Here is a 14,659-nt window from a genome sequence, read left to right on the forward strand (position 1 = left end):
GATAAACGATCCTATATCATCATGTAAACGGAATACTGTAGTGAGTCAGAGAACAGACAACCAAACCGGCTTACGGTTGCTAAGGGCAATAATGTCAAAGGTCATTTTGTGGTTGCGAGTTTTATTCAGCTGAGAAAAATTTGTACACAATCTGCAACTTGCTATTTTTTTATATTGATAAATCTACCATTTTCTCGATGGAGGAAGAAGTTACATCTGGCAGTGACAATATCGTCACTGAGTTCAACACCTATGAGGAATTTCTGGACTCACAAATTACGTCTTTAGACTTGTTATACCTCGAGGTAAGCGGATGATTTTGGGGTTCGTTTGGGTGGATGGAAGTCTGGGTTTTTGACTCTGTTGATTGTTTTTGTGTGTATGTCAGTGGTGGTGCATGGGAATTTCGGTGCATGGAGCTCGAGGTTCTTCCTCCATGTCAGTGGCAGTCACTGCATGGATGGAGGGCGGGAGGGAAGTGTCACTGTCATTCAATTATAATGTGAATCCCTTTGATTTAAATTAAACTGAATTAAATAAACAATGTGGCAAAAAAGATCAGTGCGTTCATTCATGGAGCTTGCTTGTTGGAGGAGGTAGAATAGAACGGTTCATTATTCAATTAAAATTTAATTATTATTAAGTTAAGTGATCATCCCCTTCTTTTTGCTTTCCTTTTGGTTGGCTTTGTATGTTTGGCTTGCTTTGCCTTTGGTTGAGCAATCTTTTTTATCAATTTTTAATATATCAATGAAATTATTATAAATATAGATAAGTTAAATTTATAGAATGACAAAATTGTTTCCAGGATGAAGAACTTGCAAGGCAGCTGGTGGAACTTGGTTACCGTGGAAGCGGTGAGGTGTTGAAGAGAGAGGAGTTTGAAGCAAGGAAACAGGCGGCAGAGGCAAGCAGGCTCTCAAAGAGAAGCCAACAAAAGTGAGTACCAACCAAAATACAAAAGAGAAAAAGGTTAGCGCTTTTCACACCCGAAGGGCATCTCAAAGTGCCTCCAATATATTATTACCCCGCCCGGGTCACTAGGACATTTAATTCATTCCTTAAACCATCTCAGCTCCCTGTGCAACTAAGCTAAAATCAATCACAAGAACCATCTCTGCACTCACAAGTACCTGTTCACTCCTGGGTGGTGGAGAGTTCGCAGTTGTAGTAGCTCAGGAACACAAGTGCAAGACCGGGTCTGGAACCCACACTCTGCTGAACAGAAACACCAGGGCTTGAGTTCAGTGCTCTGATCCGCTTGGCCACAACACCCAAGGAATGAAGTTATCTAACACAAATGTATTGTATTGTTAATTCTATAAATAGGGATTACTTGGACTGATTTTTTTAATGGGTACTTCTTCTCTTCTTTGTTAATCATCAGAGCGCTCGCCAGCTCAGGCAAAGAGCTAAAGAATCCGTTCCTGAAGGCACTTGCCCAGCGTGAAGAGGCAAACCGGAGTGGCAAGATGACTTCCATTATCTTCATCCGAGACAAGAATGCTCGAGGCCAAGAGATCTCCGGCTACATCGACTACGCTCACAGACTGAAAACCGAAGACTTTGAGCCGTATTTCTCTGGACGGAAACGACTCCTACCCAGACCCTCAGATCTCAGGTATGAGGGTAAAGAAGAAAGATCTTTGACAATGAAGGAAATGACTGACTCTTTTTAAAATGGGCAACTTCTCGTAAAATTTGCAGGCCTGACACTTCACGGCTGCAATGAAGGTGATTGCCTCCATGCCCCCTTGTCATTGCCTTTGTGCCAGTGAAAACCTATTGTGTAGCAAAAACATGATTTATAATTATTCAGCTATTTATAAATTTCTTTGTATTTTGGAATAGTTTCTACAACTGGGAGACCCAAACCTCGACTTCCAACCCGACTCCAAACTACCAGGTGATCGCGGAGAATGCATCAGGGCTGCTCTTCAAGAACAAGAGAGATCGCAAGATTTTAAACGTTGATCCAAAGGTCAGTACCTTAGAGCTATTCGGGGGATTCACAGTTCAGCACAAAACCAAGGCAGGTGTCGGATCGGAATTAACACACAGCACCCATAGCATTGGCCATGCCCTGCGCTTTTGCTGTGGTGTGCCCTTTGCAAAATTTCAAAACAATGTTCATTTTCCTTTACCCCTCACCAGAGGGAAACTGCTGTGGCCAATCAAGAGCAAAGTTCAAGGTCGGCCAAGAGTTTTGCCCTTAAGAAATTAATTTGTATAATAGACAGTTGACCAGAGTGGCTGTTGCATCAAGAAATTTGAGTTACATTCCTGAAAAACTCTGTGTGGACTTTGCAAACAATTCTCAGCTTTTTGTTAATTTATTTTCCTCCTCCACTTCTTTTCTTCACCAAAACAGGCAGCCTCACCCGGCGATAATTCAACCCGTACACCCCTGACCTGCCCACAGTATACGCAGGTCGTCATCTATGATCACATCACAAGGCGGAAGACATAAGCTGATCAGCCAGTCATTTGGAAAGGAGGGGGGCTTATGTTTGGAGATTTTTCTTGGTTAAAGGCAAGAAGTAATCACATACTGCTTTCAATGGATGAGTTAACATAATGCAATCTACACGACAGGCATAAAACTTCTCAACTGTTCAACTGATTTCCTCTTCTGCCCCTAATTTTCAGAACCATTAAAAAAAAACTGGAAAAAAAACACTGTAAAGTTTTGTATTTATAATAATAATAATAGCTAGCTCTTATAGCGCATTTTGCAAAAATGTCTCAATTCACTTAACATTAGTATTGGGCCAATCCTTTAATTTGTCTCAGCTCCCCTGAAAAAGGGGTGGGGGGGCATGGCATTATGACATTTGTATGATCACTTAACATTAGTGCCCTGGTCTTTGGGCCAATAACATTCCTTTAATTGTTTCAGCTCCCTGTAAAAAAAAAGAGGGGTGGGGGGGCAGGGGCATGGCAGTTATGACACTGTTTGACCTCTTGCAAGTCACATGCGGCAACTGTCATTTTAAAGGTATTGTAAAAAGTGTATAAAAAGAGTTGTAGCTGCAACCTAATGTATGCAAAAGCACTCTGCCCTCATCCATGACGTCACTTTTGCTAAAAATACCCAGTCGTCAGGACATGTTGTCTGAGATCTGGGTACTTACCGTGTGGAGTGCTATTGTTTATATTTTTTTCTTGTAGGCTTTGAAGACATGGTCAAGTTAAGTTAACTATCAATCAGAAATTGAGTGGACATGAGTTATTCTTTAACTGCAGAGATTGTTTCCATAGTGATATGCTTGATAACATTGTATGTAATTCTAATCTTGTGTCACTTTTAAAGTAACATTTTTTTTTCTATATTTATGTAATGAAATGAATAAATTAGACTTGAATTTTTGGGTTCAAACAAAAATTGTTGAGCTGTGTTAATTTTTATGTGTACTTATGCACCATAATATTTTTCTTCTTTAAGTTTTAACCAATTTATGTGAGGATTTGCTTGCGTTTATGATTGATGCATCTGCCTCCACAACTGTACTTCCATTCCTATCGGACTTGGGAGGATCCCATCGGCTTAAAAAAAATTGTATAGGGGATTAAATTAATCCGATGTGTGTGTTCCCATGTTGCAATTGAACATGCTGAAGGATGTGGATTCGAAAGAGGACACCACTGTCAGTAGGCATATCACTATCAGACGAAATAATATCTGGGGTGGGTATGGTTTGGGGGCCACAAAAAAAATCTCCTGCCACACACACGTATACAAGCGCTAAAAAAAATCCTCTCTCTCTAAAAAAAAGTTACATTTTGCTGCACAACGTATTACATCCTCATTATCAAAATTGTTTTGTTTGCATCATGAAAAATGACCATTGCTCTTTTCTTTTGTTTGTTTCAAGATACATAACACAGAAGCCATACATAGAAACCACGCAAAAGTCATTTCCAAATCAGCTCACTTTATGACGTGAACAGACTATTGGTTGAATATCATTATGACGTTTGGTGACGAAACAATAATCTTATCGACAGAGGGCGCACTTTATGAATATTAATGATAAAGTTTCCAGGTAATTTGCATAAAACAGAAACAAACTTGCTTTTGGGACGTTCGGATCCCATGTATTTTGTGTCAAGATCTGATAGAATTCTTGTGATTTTTCGCAATTCTGTTGCGATTTCTTGGATTTTTGTGGATAAAGTGATATCTGAACACCGTCTAAGATGACTGGTGTTGCTGTTTTGATGACAGCGTTTGTGCTGATGTTAACATCGTCATCAGTGATCGACGGCAAGTACGTCGAGGGAGTGGTTGACACGAGCAAGGTGAGTGCAGCTATTTCTGAGCGGGTGCGGCCCTTTCCGGCCTGCCGTGTAATTTGGCTCTCCGCCCGAGCCTCTTTTCGCTACGCACGCTGACAGCTTTTGAATGTTTTACGAGGTTCCCTGAGTTTGCTTCAAGTAACTTTGACCAAACCTTTTCAGTGATGATAATGGCAATTTGTTTCGCTGTTGGTTTATTTATTTTTCTGTTTTTTTTCCGATAGTTCTTTGATGTCGATTGTCGACTGTGTAGTCATGGTTGTCTGGTTGTGTAATTAAATTGTAGACGTCGGTAAAATTTAAATAGAAACTCACTGACACAGGTGGGGGGGGGGGATGCTGTTTACTGCAGATTTATATTAGATTAGATTTTTATGTTTTATAGAAGGCCAGCTCAGCACTTGATCAGCCACTCACAGAAATTGTAATTTTTGCATTGCTTTAAAAAAAATAGCTAGGACACTAGACACTGAAAAAGTTTCCTTCTTACATTTTGTTTTGTTTGTATTGTAGGATATGGAATTCCTGGAGCGCTTTGTGTTCGAACCGAATGAACTTGGCCAACTGTGGTATGAGTACAAGTATCCCGCTGTAAGTGGCCATTAAAAAAATTTAGTTTTAGTTCTGTGTTATATTTTTGTATCAGTTAAAAGAAAATAAATCATCTTTTGTCCTTTTAGTTAGAGTGAACGATTTAATTGGACTGGAAAAAAAAACTTTAATACTAGTACACATAATACTAGGATAATGCTTAACAAACAAAAGCCTAAGCATTAAAAACTAAGGCTAATGTAGTTTTTTGAAACTTTAGATAAACTTTTGAAAGAAAAGTTCTACCTTTTAATAATATTGAGAAAAAGACTATGATATAGAAAATAAGTAAGTTTTTGAAGTGAGTGCAATACAATTTTCAAATAAATTAAGAAAATATGTCTGGAGAAAAAAAAATGCTGGAGTGTTCTCAGTTCTCAGTAAATCCTAATTCTGAACATTTTTGGTACAGGAGGATTGTTGTTACCAAGTTCTGTTTTTCAACGATGCTGAGTCGCAGTGGCCGTATGTACGAGCCAACCAAGACAAACTCGTAAGTTATTGAAATGTCTTTCTTCAAATTACAACAAATTGACCAAAAGGTGAAAACAAATAAGAAGTTGACAACTCAATGTAACCTTGTTCTTCATTGAAAAAGCACTGCATCTTCCATAAACTCGACTGGTGAACTTTGAACTTTTGGAACTTTGACCTGTGAGCATAGTTACAATTACATGACAAGGCAAAATTTTATAATCAATAAGCATACAAACTTGCTCAGTACAGACAAATCTTGTTACTAATTACCAGCCAAAATTCTATAAACTTTACGCTGTTGCAACTGGTGCCTCACTCATTTTTCGCTTACCAAAGAAATTTTCAAAGCAGTGTTCTTTGATTTATAGCATTATGAATTAGTGAAATTGTGTTAAGGTTTTTCTTTGCTAGACTTGCGTTGAGAAACTTGAGCAGATTCCGTCAAATTACAACGCTGTGACAACTCTGAGTACTCACAACTGTAAGAACAAGACGGAGGATGGCCGGCAGGTGAGTTATGTTGCTCAGATCAGCTTCTGTTTCTAAAAACACACACCCAAGCAAGCCCCTGCAGTATTTCAGTAAAACATGGGTGATCAACACTAAATCCAGTCTCTACTGGCCCATATGAAACACTTTAAAGCATTTTATGCTTCAAAATCTCCAGTCTTCACAATCTACACAACTTGTAACTTCTTTTAAGCTTGGGAAGGGCAAGGATTGACATGTCATGGCCAAAAGGTTAAGAGCACCTCTAGCTCTGGTGTTTCTGATCAGCAGAGTTTGGGTTTTAGTGCCAGTTGTGGCCAAGGGTACTAGAGCATATGTTTGACAGTTTGATTTTGAAGTTTATAGAAGTGTATCCCACTCTGTGGTAAGGTTGGGTTTACTATCTCTCTGTGGCCGAGGAAATATTTTTAATGTTCTCAGGACATTGTCAAGGACCACGGTGACTTATACAGAAAAAAAACCTACTAACATCTTCTTTGGTTTCTGGCAGATGCTGGTCTGTACCGGGACGCGCCACTTTGTGGCACCCCGGGCCCGTTGGTGGTTTATCAACATCGCCAACTGCAATGGAATCAGTCCTAGACAAGGCATCTACATGCAATACAAACTGAATATGACGAACGGAGACCGTCCCATCGACAAACATTTCTCCGCAGATGAGCGTTGTGAGTTTAATTTCTTATTATTTTGTTCTTTTCATCTTTAATGGTTTTGTTCTAATTACCTTGCCTTATAAAATTGTCTTCTAACTTTGATATTCTTTATGAATGTATTCATTATAATGTCCTGCTTTGTTGTACATGTCTTTTTTGTTTTGATCCAAATAAAGACACAAATTATGATAAATAACAGAAATCCATTTTCTGTCTATTGTTTTGAGCTGCTCTACAAACCAGAATAACATGTCATAAAACACACTGATGCCATATGTTGGCCCCACTGTAAACATGGCCCATACACGAGGCAATTTACAGGCAACCAGTTCCAGGCAATCTCCAAGCAGATGTTTAAATATTTTTCTTAGGGACTATTTGAAGAATGACTCTTGTGCTATCAAAGTGTTCCTTCTGCTGGCACTGCAGTTGGTTGCCTCCAAGTTAAAATGTTTTTAAAAGTTGCCTCGTTCGACAAGTCCCTGATTTAATACCCACTCTATTATCACAGTCACTCGTTCGACAAGTCCCTGATTTAATACCCTCTCTATTATCACAGTCACTTTGCAGACCAGTATCGCCTTTGCCATTCTCTACTTCCTCATGGCTTTGACGGGAGTTTATTATAGATGTAAGTTTTTATTTGTTTTCAATTTGTTTTCTTTTCTAAAGACGAAATAAAAGTTTACTGAGAAAAATATTTTTTTTTGTTAAAGCTAACTGGTAAATGGAACCTACCATTTGAACATGTGATTCAAAACTTTATATTTAGAAACACTTTGAAACCATTCTGATTTTATAGATTTTAGGGTAACATAGAGTGCAGATACTTGTCTTTGACACCAATGTTATGTTTTAAATTGTGTCATTTGACATTTCTAAAAAAGTTGGTATAGTCTTTTTTTTACAAAATGTACGTACCCCCACCCCAAACAAAAAGTGTTTGTGATTAATTGTCTTTCATTTGGAAATTTGCATTAAATGATCCTATTGTAAGTAGGTGGGGGTCATGGTTTCCATAATAGCGACATGTGTTAGTCTCTTATGAGAAGTGATGGTTCTGAAAGAAAAGCGGTTGACAACTCGCTTCTTTTTAAAACCAACACTACTAAAAAGAGATTTAAGGCCAAGTCACACAGGAACGAGAACGAAAACGATAACGATAAAAATGAACACCCTTGATTGGTGGAATGAGGGTGGGCGTATTCTGCATGGAGCATGATGCTACCGCAAACCTTACCTAATTATACTCCTACCTTCCAAAGTTTCAAATCCTACTGATCCTAAAAAACAAAATTCTTGATTGCAGTCCAACTGGCCAAGCAGAGACTGTTGCACTCTACCTATCAGCTCTTCTTTGCGTCTGTCTGCATGCAGCTCATTGCACTTATATTCATCATCATCGCCTTAGCGTGCTTCGCTGGGGATGGCATTGAAATGCCTGGACTGAAGACCACAGGTAAGAGTGTTTATCACAAACAAATCCAAACACTTTTGATGCTTAAACAAAATTGCAGGCTGTACATAACATGTGCCCAATTTCATGGCTCTGCTTACCGCCGAATTCTGCGGTAACAATCACAGTTCCCAGCTTAATTACCTGCAAGCAACGAATTTCTGCGCTAGTAGCGTGGAGTACGCACGCGCAGAAGCAAAAATTTGCTGTTAAACTCGCGCAGATTCTGTGCTTACGGTAAGCAGAGCCATGAAATTGGGCCCTGATGCTTTGGTTTTTAAAAGGCAAGAGTACTGAGAGGCCATATCTATGAAAGTTTGAAAAATTGTGACTGACAGTCAAGCTTCTCAGATTCAAATTTGGGGGCAAAAAATAATACATATTTTTTTCAAACCACATTACTTTGAAGTGAAATGTTTCTCATAATTCTTTATAGGGCCTACTACATGACAGCTTCTGCTAACCAAAAGTTTGTATTGCCATTTTAAGTTTAAGAGTGATTATTAACAAACCACATAAGTCTTGAGATGATTTTCTCTGTTTGTGTCTTGTCAGGACATATTGTGTCATCTTTGGGTGATGTTCTCTTTGTTCTGATGCTGATGCTGGTTGGTAAAGGATACACAATCACCAGGTAGGTAGCTGTAAGGGGGGAGGGGGATGGGGGGGGGGGGGGGGTTGTGGATGTGATGTCACCTAATAAAGCCATGTTCACACTGTAGGGGGGCCTATCCCTTATCCATGTGGAATACAGCCCTGGGGAGGCCTCGGGACTTTTTTCATCCCATGGTTATCACCCAGGAGACTTTCGCACTGAGTCCTTTACTAGCATTTGGTTGGCGGACCACTTTTCAAGTAGAACGACTTTAGAGTTTAAGAATGTAATAATTTCCGATGAAATTGTTCTGCATAGGAATAGAAGACACATCTCTGGGTGTTCTATGAGACATTCTTATTTTTAGTAGGAAATTTGAAATTTTGAAACTTAGACCATCAGATCAAAGCATCCTGATCGAAATGCTGCAAGTCGTTAACTACCAGTTATTTTCAGACTACTCATAACGAGACATTGACCTCTCTTAGTTTCTTATAAATGTATTTCTTCTATAACTTCCTCCTTTAGAGGACGTTTAAGCACCTCTGGCAGCATCAAGCTGGCCATCTTCACATGCCTCTATGCAGGAACGTTCATCTTCCTTTATGTCTATGCTCAGTCGAACTTTGACCCCCGGGATGTCATGTTTATCTATGACAGCCCGGCCGCCATGGCTCTGATTGTACTGCGCTGCATCGGTAAGTCTCATTCTAAGTTTGTACCAGAAATTGTGGAACCAATAAAGTTGTATGTCAAATAAGACTTATAAAGGTATTTGCATCCATGGTGGAAAGAACATCAAAGTGGTTTAGAGCATTGAATTCAAGTTCTATTGGAGTGTGGGTTCAAATCCTGGTCATCCATGGCACTTGTGTTCTTGAGCAAGATGCTTTACTATAATTGCTTCTCTTCACCCAGGGGTGTAAATGGGTACGTGTGAGAGTAGAAGTTGATATTGTGTATGAAAAAGCCCTCAGAGCGGAACGGCAGCCCTTGACGTTTACGCCCAAAAGGAGCTGAAAAAGATTGCAGGAATGTTATAGGCCCAATGACTAAGGCACTAATGTAAAGCACACTGATTGTAAAAAATGCGCTATGAAGATTTAGTTATTAATTGTTACTGTTAATATTATTATTCTCCAGGTGTGGTGTGGCTTTACTACTGTGTTTTCTTCACCATCAAGCATTTCGCATCAAAGTTCAAATTCTACGTGCCGTTCATGCTCTTCTTCGCCGTTTGGTTCGTTGCTGAACCCGTCATGATTGGCGTGGCCAACGAGTTCATACCCACACATAAGAGGTGAGTATTGGCAAACAAATCTACAATTAATTCTTGCTGGTTACCCATTTCTGCTAAGCTCCCAAAAATTGTGCTTAGCAACTTTTTAACAAGTAAGAGGTGAGTAATGGAAAACAAATCTACACTTAATTCTTGCTGGTTACCCATTTCTGCTAAGCTCCCAAAAATTGTGCTTAGCAACTTTTTAACAAGTAAGAGGTGAGTAATGGCAAACAAATCTACACTTAATTCTGGCTGGTTACCTGTTTCTGCTAACCACCCAATATATGCTTAGCAACTTCATAAAATTGTGCCCAATTGGTCAGTTGTAACTCTACCCCTATACCCTAGAATACATCCTAACATGTCTATGTAACTAATTAATTGTCTTCCATTCTGCTTACAGGGCTAAGATTGTCAACGGCATTTACTGGTCGGCCGTATTCCTTGGACACATGATCTTCCTGGTTCTAACTCGTCCCGATCGAACCAACGAGTATTTTCCGTATCACATCAAGACCAATCAGGTAAGAAGAAGTGTAAAGATTTCAGAAAGTTAGAGACTAGTCAAAGCTTTATTTAAGATAGTACGAGCATATGTGAGCAACCATGGTGATTGGAGACAAACATCCCGTCTCTGCACCACTCCCAGCATTATGCCCAACTTCCGTCTCTGCACCACTCCCACAGCAACAGCACTTGCCCAATCTTCTACAAGAAGTACCAAATCTTTGGCATAAGGCAAGAGAGGGTTATTGCAAGAGTGTACTTATCGCCACATTTGAACTGAAATGGGTTTAGAAACACACATGAAGTACATAGGGGTGTAGGAACATAGGGGTGTCAGAACACAGGGTTGTTTGATCATAGGGCCTTGAACTTCATTCTTGAAGGAGAAAAACATTTTTTCTCTACCAATGGGCACTTTTTTATGAGGAAAATGTAAATTTGTGTTAGTACTTGGCAAAGGACGGCACAGGGCACTGTGGGATTTGCTGTAGGTGCCTCGAGTTATTTTGAGACCTGGTGTCAGAGCATGGGGGGGGGGGGTGGGGGGGAGGTTTCTGACCATCACAAACGGAGGTGAACAGTAGGTCCTCAGTTGACTGCAATGTGGGTGACCATCTTTTGCTCATTTTAAATAAAATCTGTAATTAATTCTTTGTTAGATTGGGGCAATGCTCATGACCGATAGCAACGAGGCGGACTTCACAAATCCATACATTGGTGAACCTCTGACTCGATCTCTCACAAACATCTTTGTGACGACACCGCCACCAAAAGTTGACATACCACCAGTAAGTTGTTAAGTTTTTTCAAAATCTTGGGAGCCTTACAGGTTTTTATCAATTTGTATCCAATAGTTCAGTGAGGTAAATCAGACACCCTGGGCCTAATTTCTGGACTCGCTTACTACAGAATTCTGCGCTTTTGATCACCATTCTATGCTTAATGTACAAACGCAGATTTTCCAGCTGTGTTAGCGAAGAATGCTGTTAACGTTGCGTACGCATGCACACAAGCAAAGTATTCACAGGTAACCTATGAAAGACGCTTGACGTAAGCACGGAGACGTAAAGCGCTGATTCCATGCTTCCGTAAGCCCTTGGTGCCCTTAAAATGCTCAAGTAGAAATTTACAATTTCCTCAAAGGGTGCCTTCTATCAAGGAGAAATGTCTTGGTGCCCTTTGAAAAAAACCCGAAGCACACAAGCCTAATTGAGTTTTATTAATCGTGTTACCTTTAGCCTTACACCATATCTGGCCTACGAGCACCTCGAGTCAACAACTTCATACAGACTACACTACGAGCTGTGTCTCACTCACCTCCTAGTTCTTCTCCTTGTGACAGTCTATACCAACAGACACAGGTAAAAGTCTCAACAATCAATAGTTTTAAAGTCAAAACAATGAAAGTGCGAACTCCACCTACTTCACGTAATCTCTTAAGGCCCAATTGTCAATGTGAAAAGAACCGACAAGTCAAGTTTCGATTTGATGGAGATATTGCTGTACTACAGTTCGCAGGCCTGGAATTTCCCCTTTGAGAGGGCAAGGCCATTTTCATTTTGCAAAACATTGCCATATATAGAGGAATAAAGGGGAGAGTTAGATTCCACAAAGAATTTGGAGCACAAAGTCTACAGAAGGATGTTAACATTTCTTACAAAAACAAAGGCAAGAACAAAAGATCTAAATTAGATCGATAGTATGTGCTGTACAAGATTTTTTACTTCATCGACTCAAGAAAATATTTTGGCAAAGATTTCCCGTTGATTATTGTGTCTACTTTGAAAAACAAAATAATCGCTTCAGCTTAAATGTCTCTACCATTCTCTCACCACACAGGCTGCCTCTGCTGGGCCCAACCTCTCTGTGTTTTGTGTCGAAAGGGAGTTATCACCAGGACCTTTAAAGGTAATGAGAATTTGATGATGGGGAGCAAGAAGTTGTGTACTGAAACATAACAAAACAGTTATTTATTTATTAGTTTATTTATTTCCTGGTGGAGGGAGGGGGGGGGGGAGGATAATCTGACCAATGAGATGGTGCACAGAGCTGCCAAATCTTCCTGATCGCAAGATTGTTGGCACCTCTTGGTATATACTCCTAGAACTATGAGGTTCGTTCCGCTATCGTCTCCACGTAGTAAAGCAATCGCTGAACGAACTTTATAATTCTAGGAGTACCCTGGGTACATCCATTCCATAATTTTAACCATGCATTTTTTTGATCATTTTGTCTCAGAAGGTAAACAACAATCAACCTCCTTCTGCTCCTCCTCAAACTGCTTCACCTCCCAAGGGTGAGAGGGCACCGGGTAGAAAAGCATCCTTCCATCTGACAGCTCGTAAGTCTTCCTCGCAGGTGGTGCCCGGTACCCCGCCATCGCAGGACCAGTGGATGGACAAACGACGCATCACAGACCAGGAACAGTTCGTTGAGATCCCGCTCAATGATCTCACCGTGACTGACTTTTAGGATAACCGAAAATCCGATCACTTTCAACCGCAGGGGCCGATTTCACAAAGGGGTTAGGACTAGTCCTAGTCCTAGGAGATAGCAAAAACTTGAGGCCAGTCCTAGTTTTCTTTAGGACGAGTAACTCGGACGAGTAATTTGTCCTAGCTCGAGATAAGACTAGTGTTCACTCTTTGTGAAATCCACCCAAGGGCTCATTTTTATAAACAGATAAGAATAATCTTGAATGTAAATCAATCTTATTTGCTGAACAAAGAACGATGTCTCATGACAACTCAACTTAGGATTAAACTGTAAGAATTGTGAAATCCAGAAACGAAGGAAGATAACAATTCATAAGCACCTGCAAAATTATCTAACAATTCAAATGAGATAGTGGTGTGTTTTGGAAGGAGGTTAGAAAGTCTTCTGGCAGGTTTGTAAGATAGTTCGTGCAAGACCGAGGGAAATATTCAATTTATTTATTACAAAAACATTCATTGGGCTGATTTCAGGAAAACTTGAACTTAAATTATATATCGGTTTTAAATGGAAACAATTAACTGTTTTTCTGACTGGCATTTGGGGAGGAAGTTCTAAGAATGAAGGAAATATAAACACATACCCTTTTATCAAAAAGAAAGGGGGAAAAAAACAAAAAAAAACTTCCTCAAATTAAAATAATTTTAAATGGAAAGATGTGAAGAAATGTTTTTCCGACTGGGATTTGGGGAAGAAGTTTTAAGAATAAAGGAAATATAACCACATCCTTTTTTCCAAATTCATAAAGAAACATTGATCGGACGAGCAATTCTCAGGTTGATGTAGGGTCAGAAATTGTTTTAAAATATCTTAAACAATGAAGGAAATATTTACAAGTCATAAATAAGTCAAAAATGGCATTAAAAAAAAAAGCAAGTTTGGAATAGAAACTGGCAATTTCACAAAGTGGCTACAAAACAGCTTGCAATTTCTCATTTGATAGGATTGTTGAGATGAGTGTTATTGTTGTTTTTGAAACAATGAATTAAATTTTAACAATATTAAATACTACTATTATGGGACAGAGGAATTTCAAAACAAAATGAGATAAATTTAATGTTGTTTAAAGCACTCACTTTAATTTTAACAAGAGAAATGTAAATAGTATTATTGGACTGACGGAATTCAAAACAAAATAAAATAAACGTTTAAATGAAGAAATGTTTGTATACGATTCTACAGTCGAGATATGATGCCATAAATATTTCATGCCTGGATTCACAAAGCCACTTTTAAAAGAATAACAAAAAAGAAACTTTCCATGTGTATATATCAAAATGAAATGTCAGTTTGCAGTCTTGCTGAATAAATAAATAAAAAAACAAATAAAAACTCACTCTGTGTTTCTGTTTCTATTACTGTTTAATTTAGTAATTTCCTCTGCCCTTCATAGCCACTGCATCTGCTATTTCAACAACTATAGTTGGCCAACCTTTAAATCAAGTTTATTAAGTACCATTGGCTAATCACACAGGATGATTTATTTATTAACGCATTTTTGTTTTGTTGTTTTAGGTGTGTGTCCCCCCCCCCCCCCCAAAAAAAAAAATAAATGAATAAAATAAAATAAAAAAATGAAGAGGGGGGGGGGGGAGAGGTATTTTAATTGGACACACAGACAGGCTGTTGCAAAATCGTCTTTTTTTCCCTTTTTTTTCAAAAGAAGAATGCACATGCAATTTAAAGGAACACGTTGCCTTGGATCGGTCGAGTTGGTCTTTTAAAAGCGTTTGAAACCGTTTGTTATGAAATGCATATGGTTAGAAAGACGTTTTAAAAGTAGAATATAATGATCC

The 14,659-nt window shown here is 39.1% G+C and overlaps 2 protein-coding genes across 3 annotated transcripts; both read left to right on the forward strand.

Moving 5' to 3' along the window:
• Window positions 1-110: 110 nt before the first annotated feature.
• On the forward strand, window positions 111-3,326 carry LOC139953009 (cilia- and flagella-associated protein 299-like). Its single transcript, XM_071952395.1, has 5 exons — window positions 111-305; window positions 809-939; window positions 1,388-1,621; window positions 1,852-1,981; window positions 2,372-3,326. Exons 1-5 carry the CDS (start codon window positions 198-200, stop codon window positions 2,468-2,470), a joined length of 702 nt encoding a protein of 233 aa, XP_071808496.1. The 5' UTR covers window positions 111-197; the 3' UTR covers window positions 2,471-3,326.
• Window positions 3,327-4,076: 750 nt separating this feature from the next.
• LOC139953290 (transmembrane protein 145-like) lies at window positions 4,077-14,394 on the forward strand. 2 transcript variants are annotated; one of them, XM_071952770.1, is made up of 15 exons: window positions 4,077-4,302; window positions 4,813-4,890; window positions 5,303-5,383; window positions 5,779-5,877; window positions 6,368-6,542; window positions 7,090-7,161; window positions 7,840-7,989; window positions 8,542-8,620; window positions 9,110-9,279; window positions 9,725-9,881; window positions 10,267-10,387; window positions 11,030-11,158; window positions 11,609-11,731; window positions 12,210-12,278; window positions 12,609-14,394. In XM_071952770.1, the coding sequence occupies exons 1-15, from the start codon at window positions 4,201-4,203 to the stop codon at window positions 12,840-12,842; spliced, it is 1,839 nt and encodes a 612-aa protein (XP_071808871.1). In that variant the 5' UTR covers window positions 4,077-4,200; the 3' UTR covers window positions 12,843-14,394. The 2 variants fall into 2 exon arrangements, with proteins under 2 accessions (XP_071808871.1, XP_071808872.1); XM_071952771.1 differs by having other exon boundaries at window positions 12,612-14,394.
• Window positions 14,395-14,659: the final 265 nt, after the last annotated feature.

The sequence above is a fragment of the Asterias amurensis genome, chromosome 21 (genome assembly GCF_032118995.1).
Source record: "Asterias amurensis chromosome 21, ASM3211899v1".
NCBI classification, from domain to species: Eukaryota; Metazoa; Echinodermata; class Asteroidea; order Forcipulatida; family Asteriidae; genus Asterias; species Asterias amurensis.

Excerpts from the sequence above, each read along its gene's own strand:
- LOC139953009 (XM_071952395.1), top strand. The coding sequence starts at position 198 with ATGGAGGAAGAAGTTACATCTGGCAGTGACAATATCGTCACTGAGTTC. Across the intron at positions 940-1,387 it reads TCAAAGAGAAGCCAACAAAA|AGCGCTCGCCAGCTCAGGCA; the intron begins GTGAGTACCAAC and ends GTTAATCATCAG. Across the intron at positions 1,622-1,851 it reads CCCAGACCCTCAGATCTCAG|TTTCTACAACTGGGAGACCC; the intron begins GTATGAGGGTAA and ends ATTTTGGAATAG.
- LOC139953290 (XM_071952770.1), top strand. The coding sequence starts at position 4,201 with ATGACTGGTGTTGCTGTTTTGATGACAGCGTTTGTGCTGATGTTAACA. Across the intron at positions 9,280-9,724 it reads GATTGTACTGCGCTGCATCG|GTGTGGTGTGGCTTTACTAC; the intron begins GTAAGTCTCATT and ends ATTATTCTCCAG. Across the intron at positions 10,388-11,029 it reads ATCACATCAAGACCAATCAG|ATTGGGGCAATGCTCATGAC; the intron begins GTAAGAAGAAGT and ends ATTCTTTGTTAG.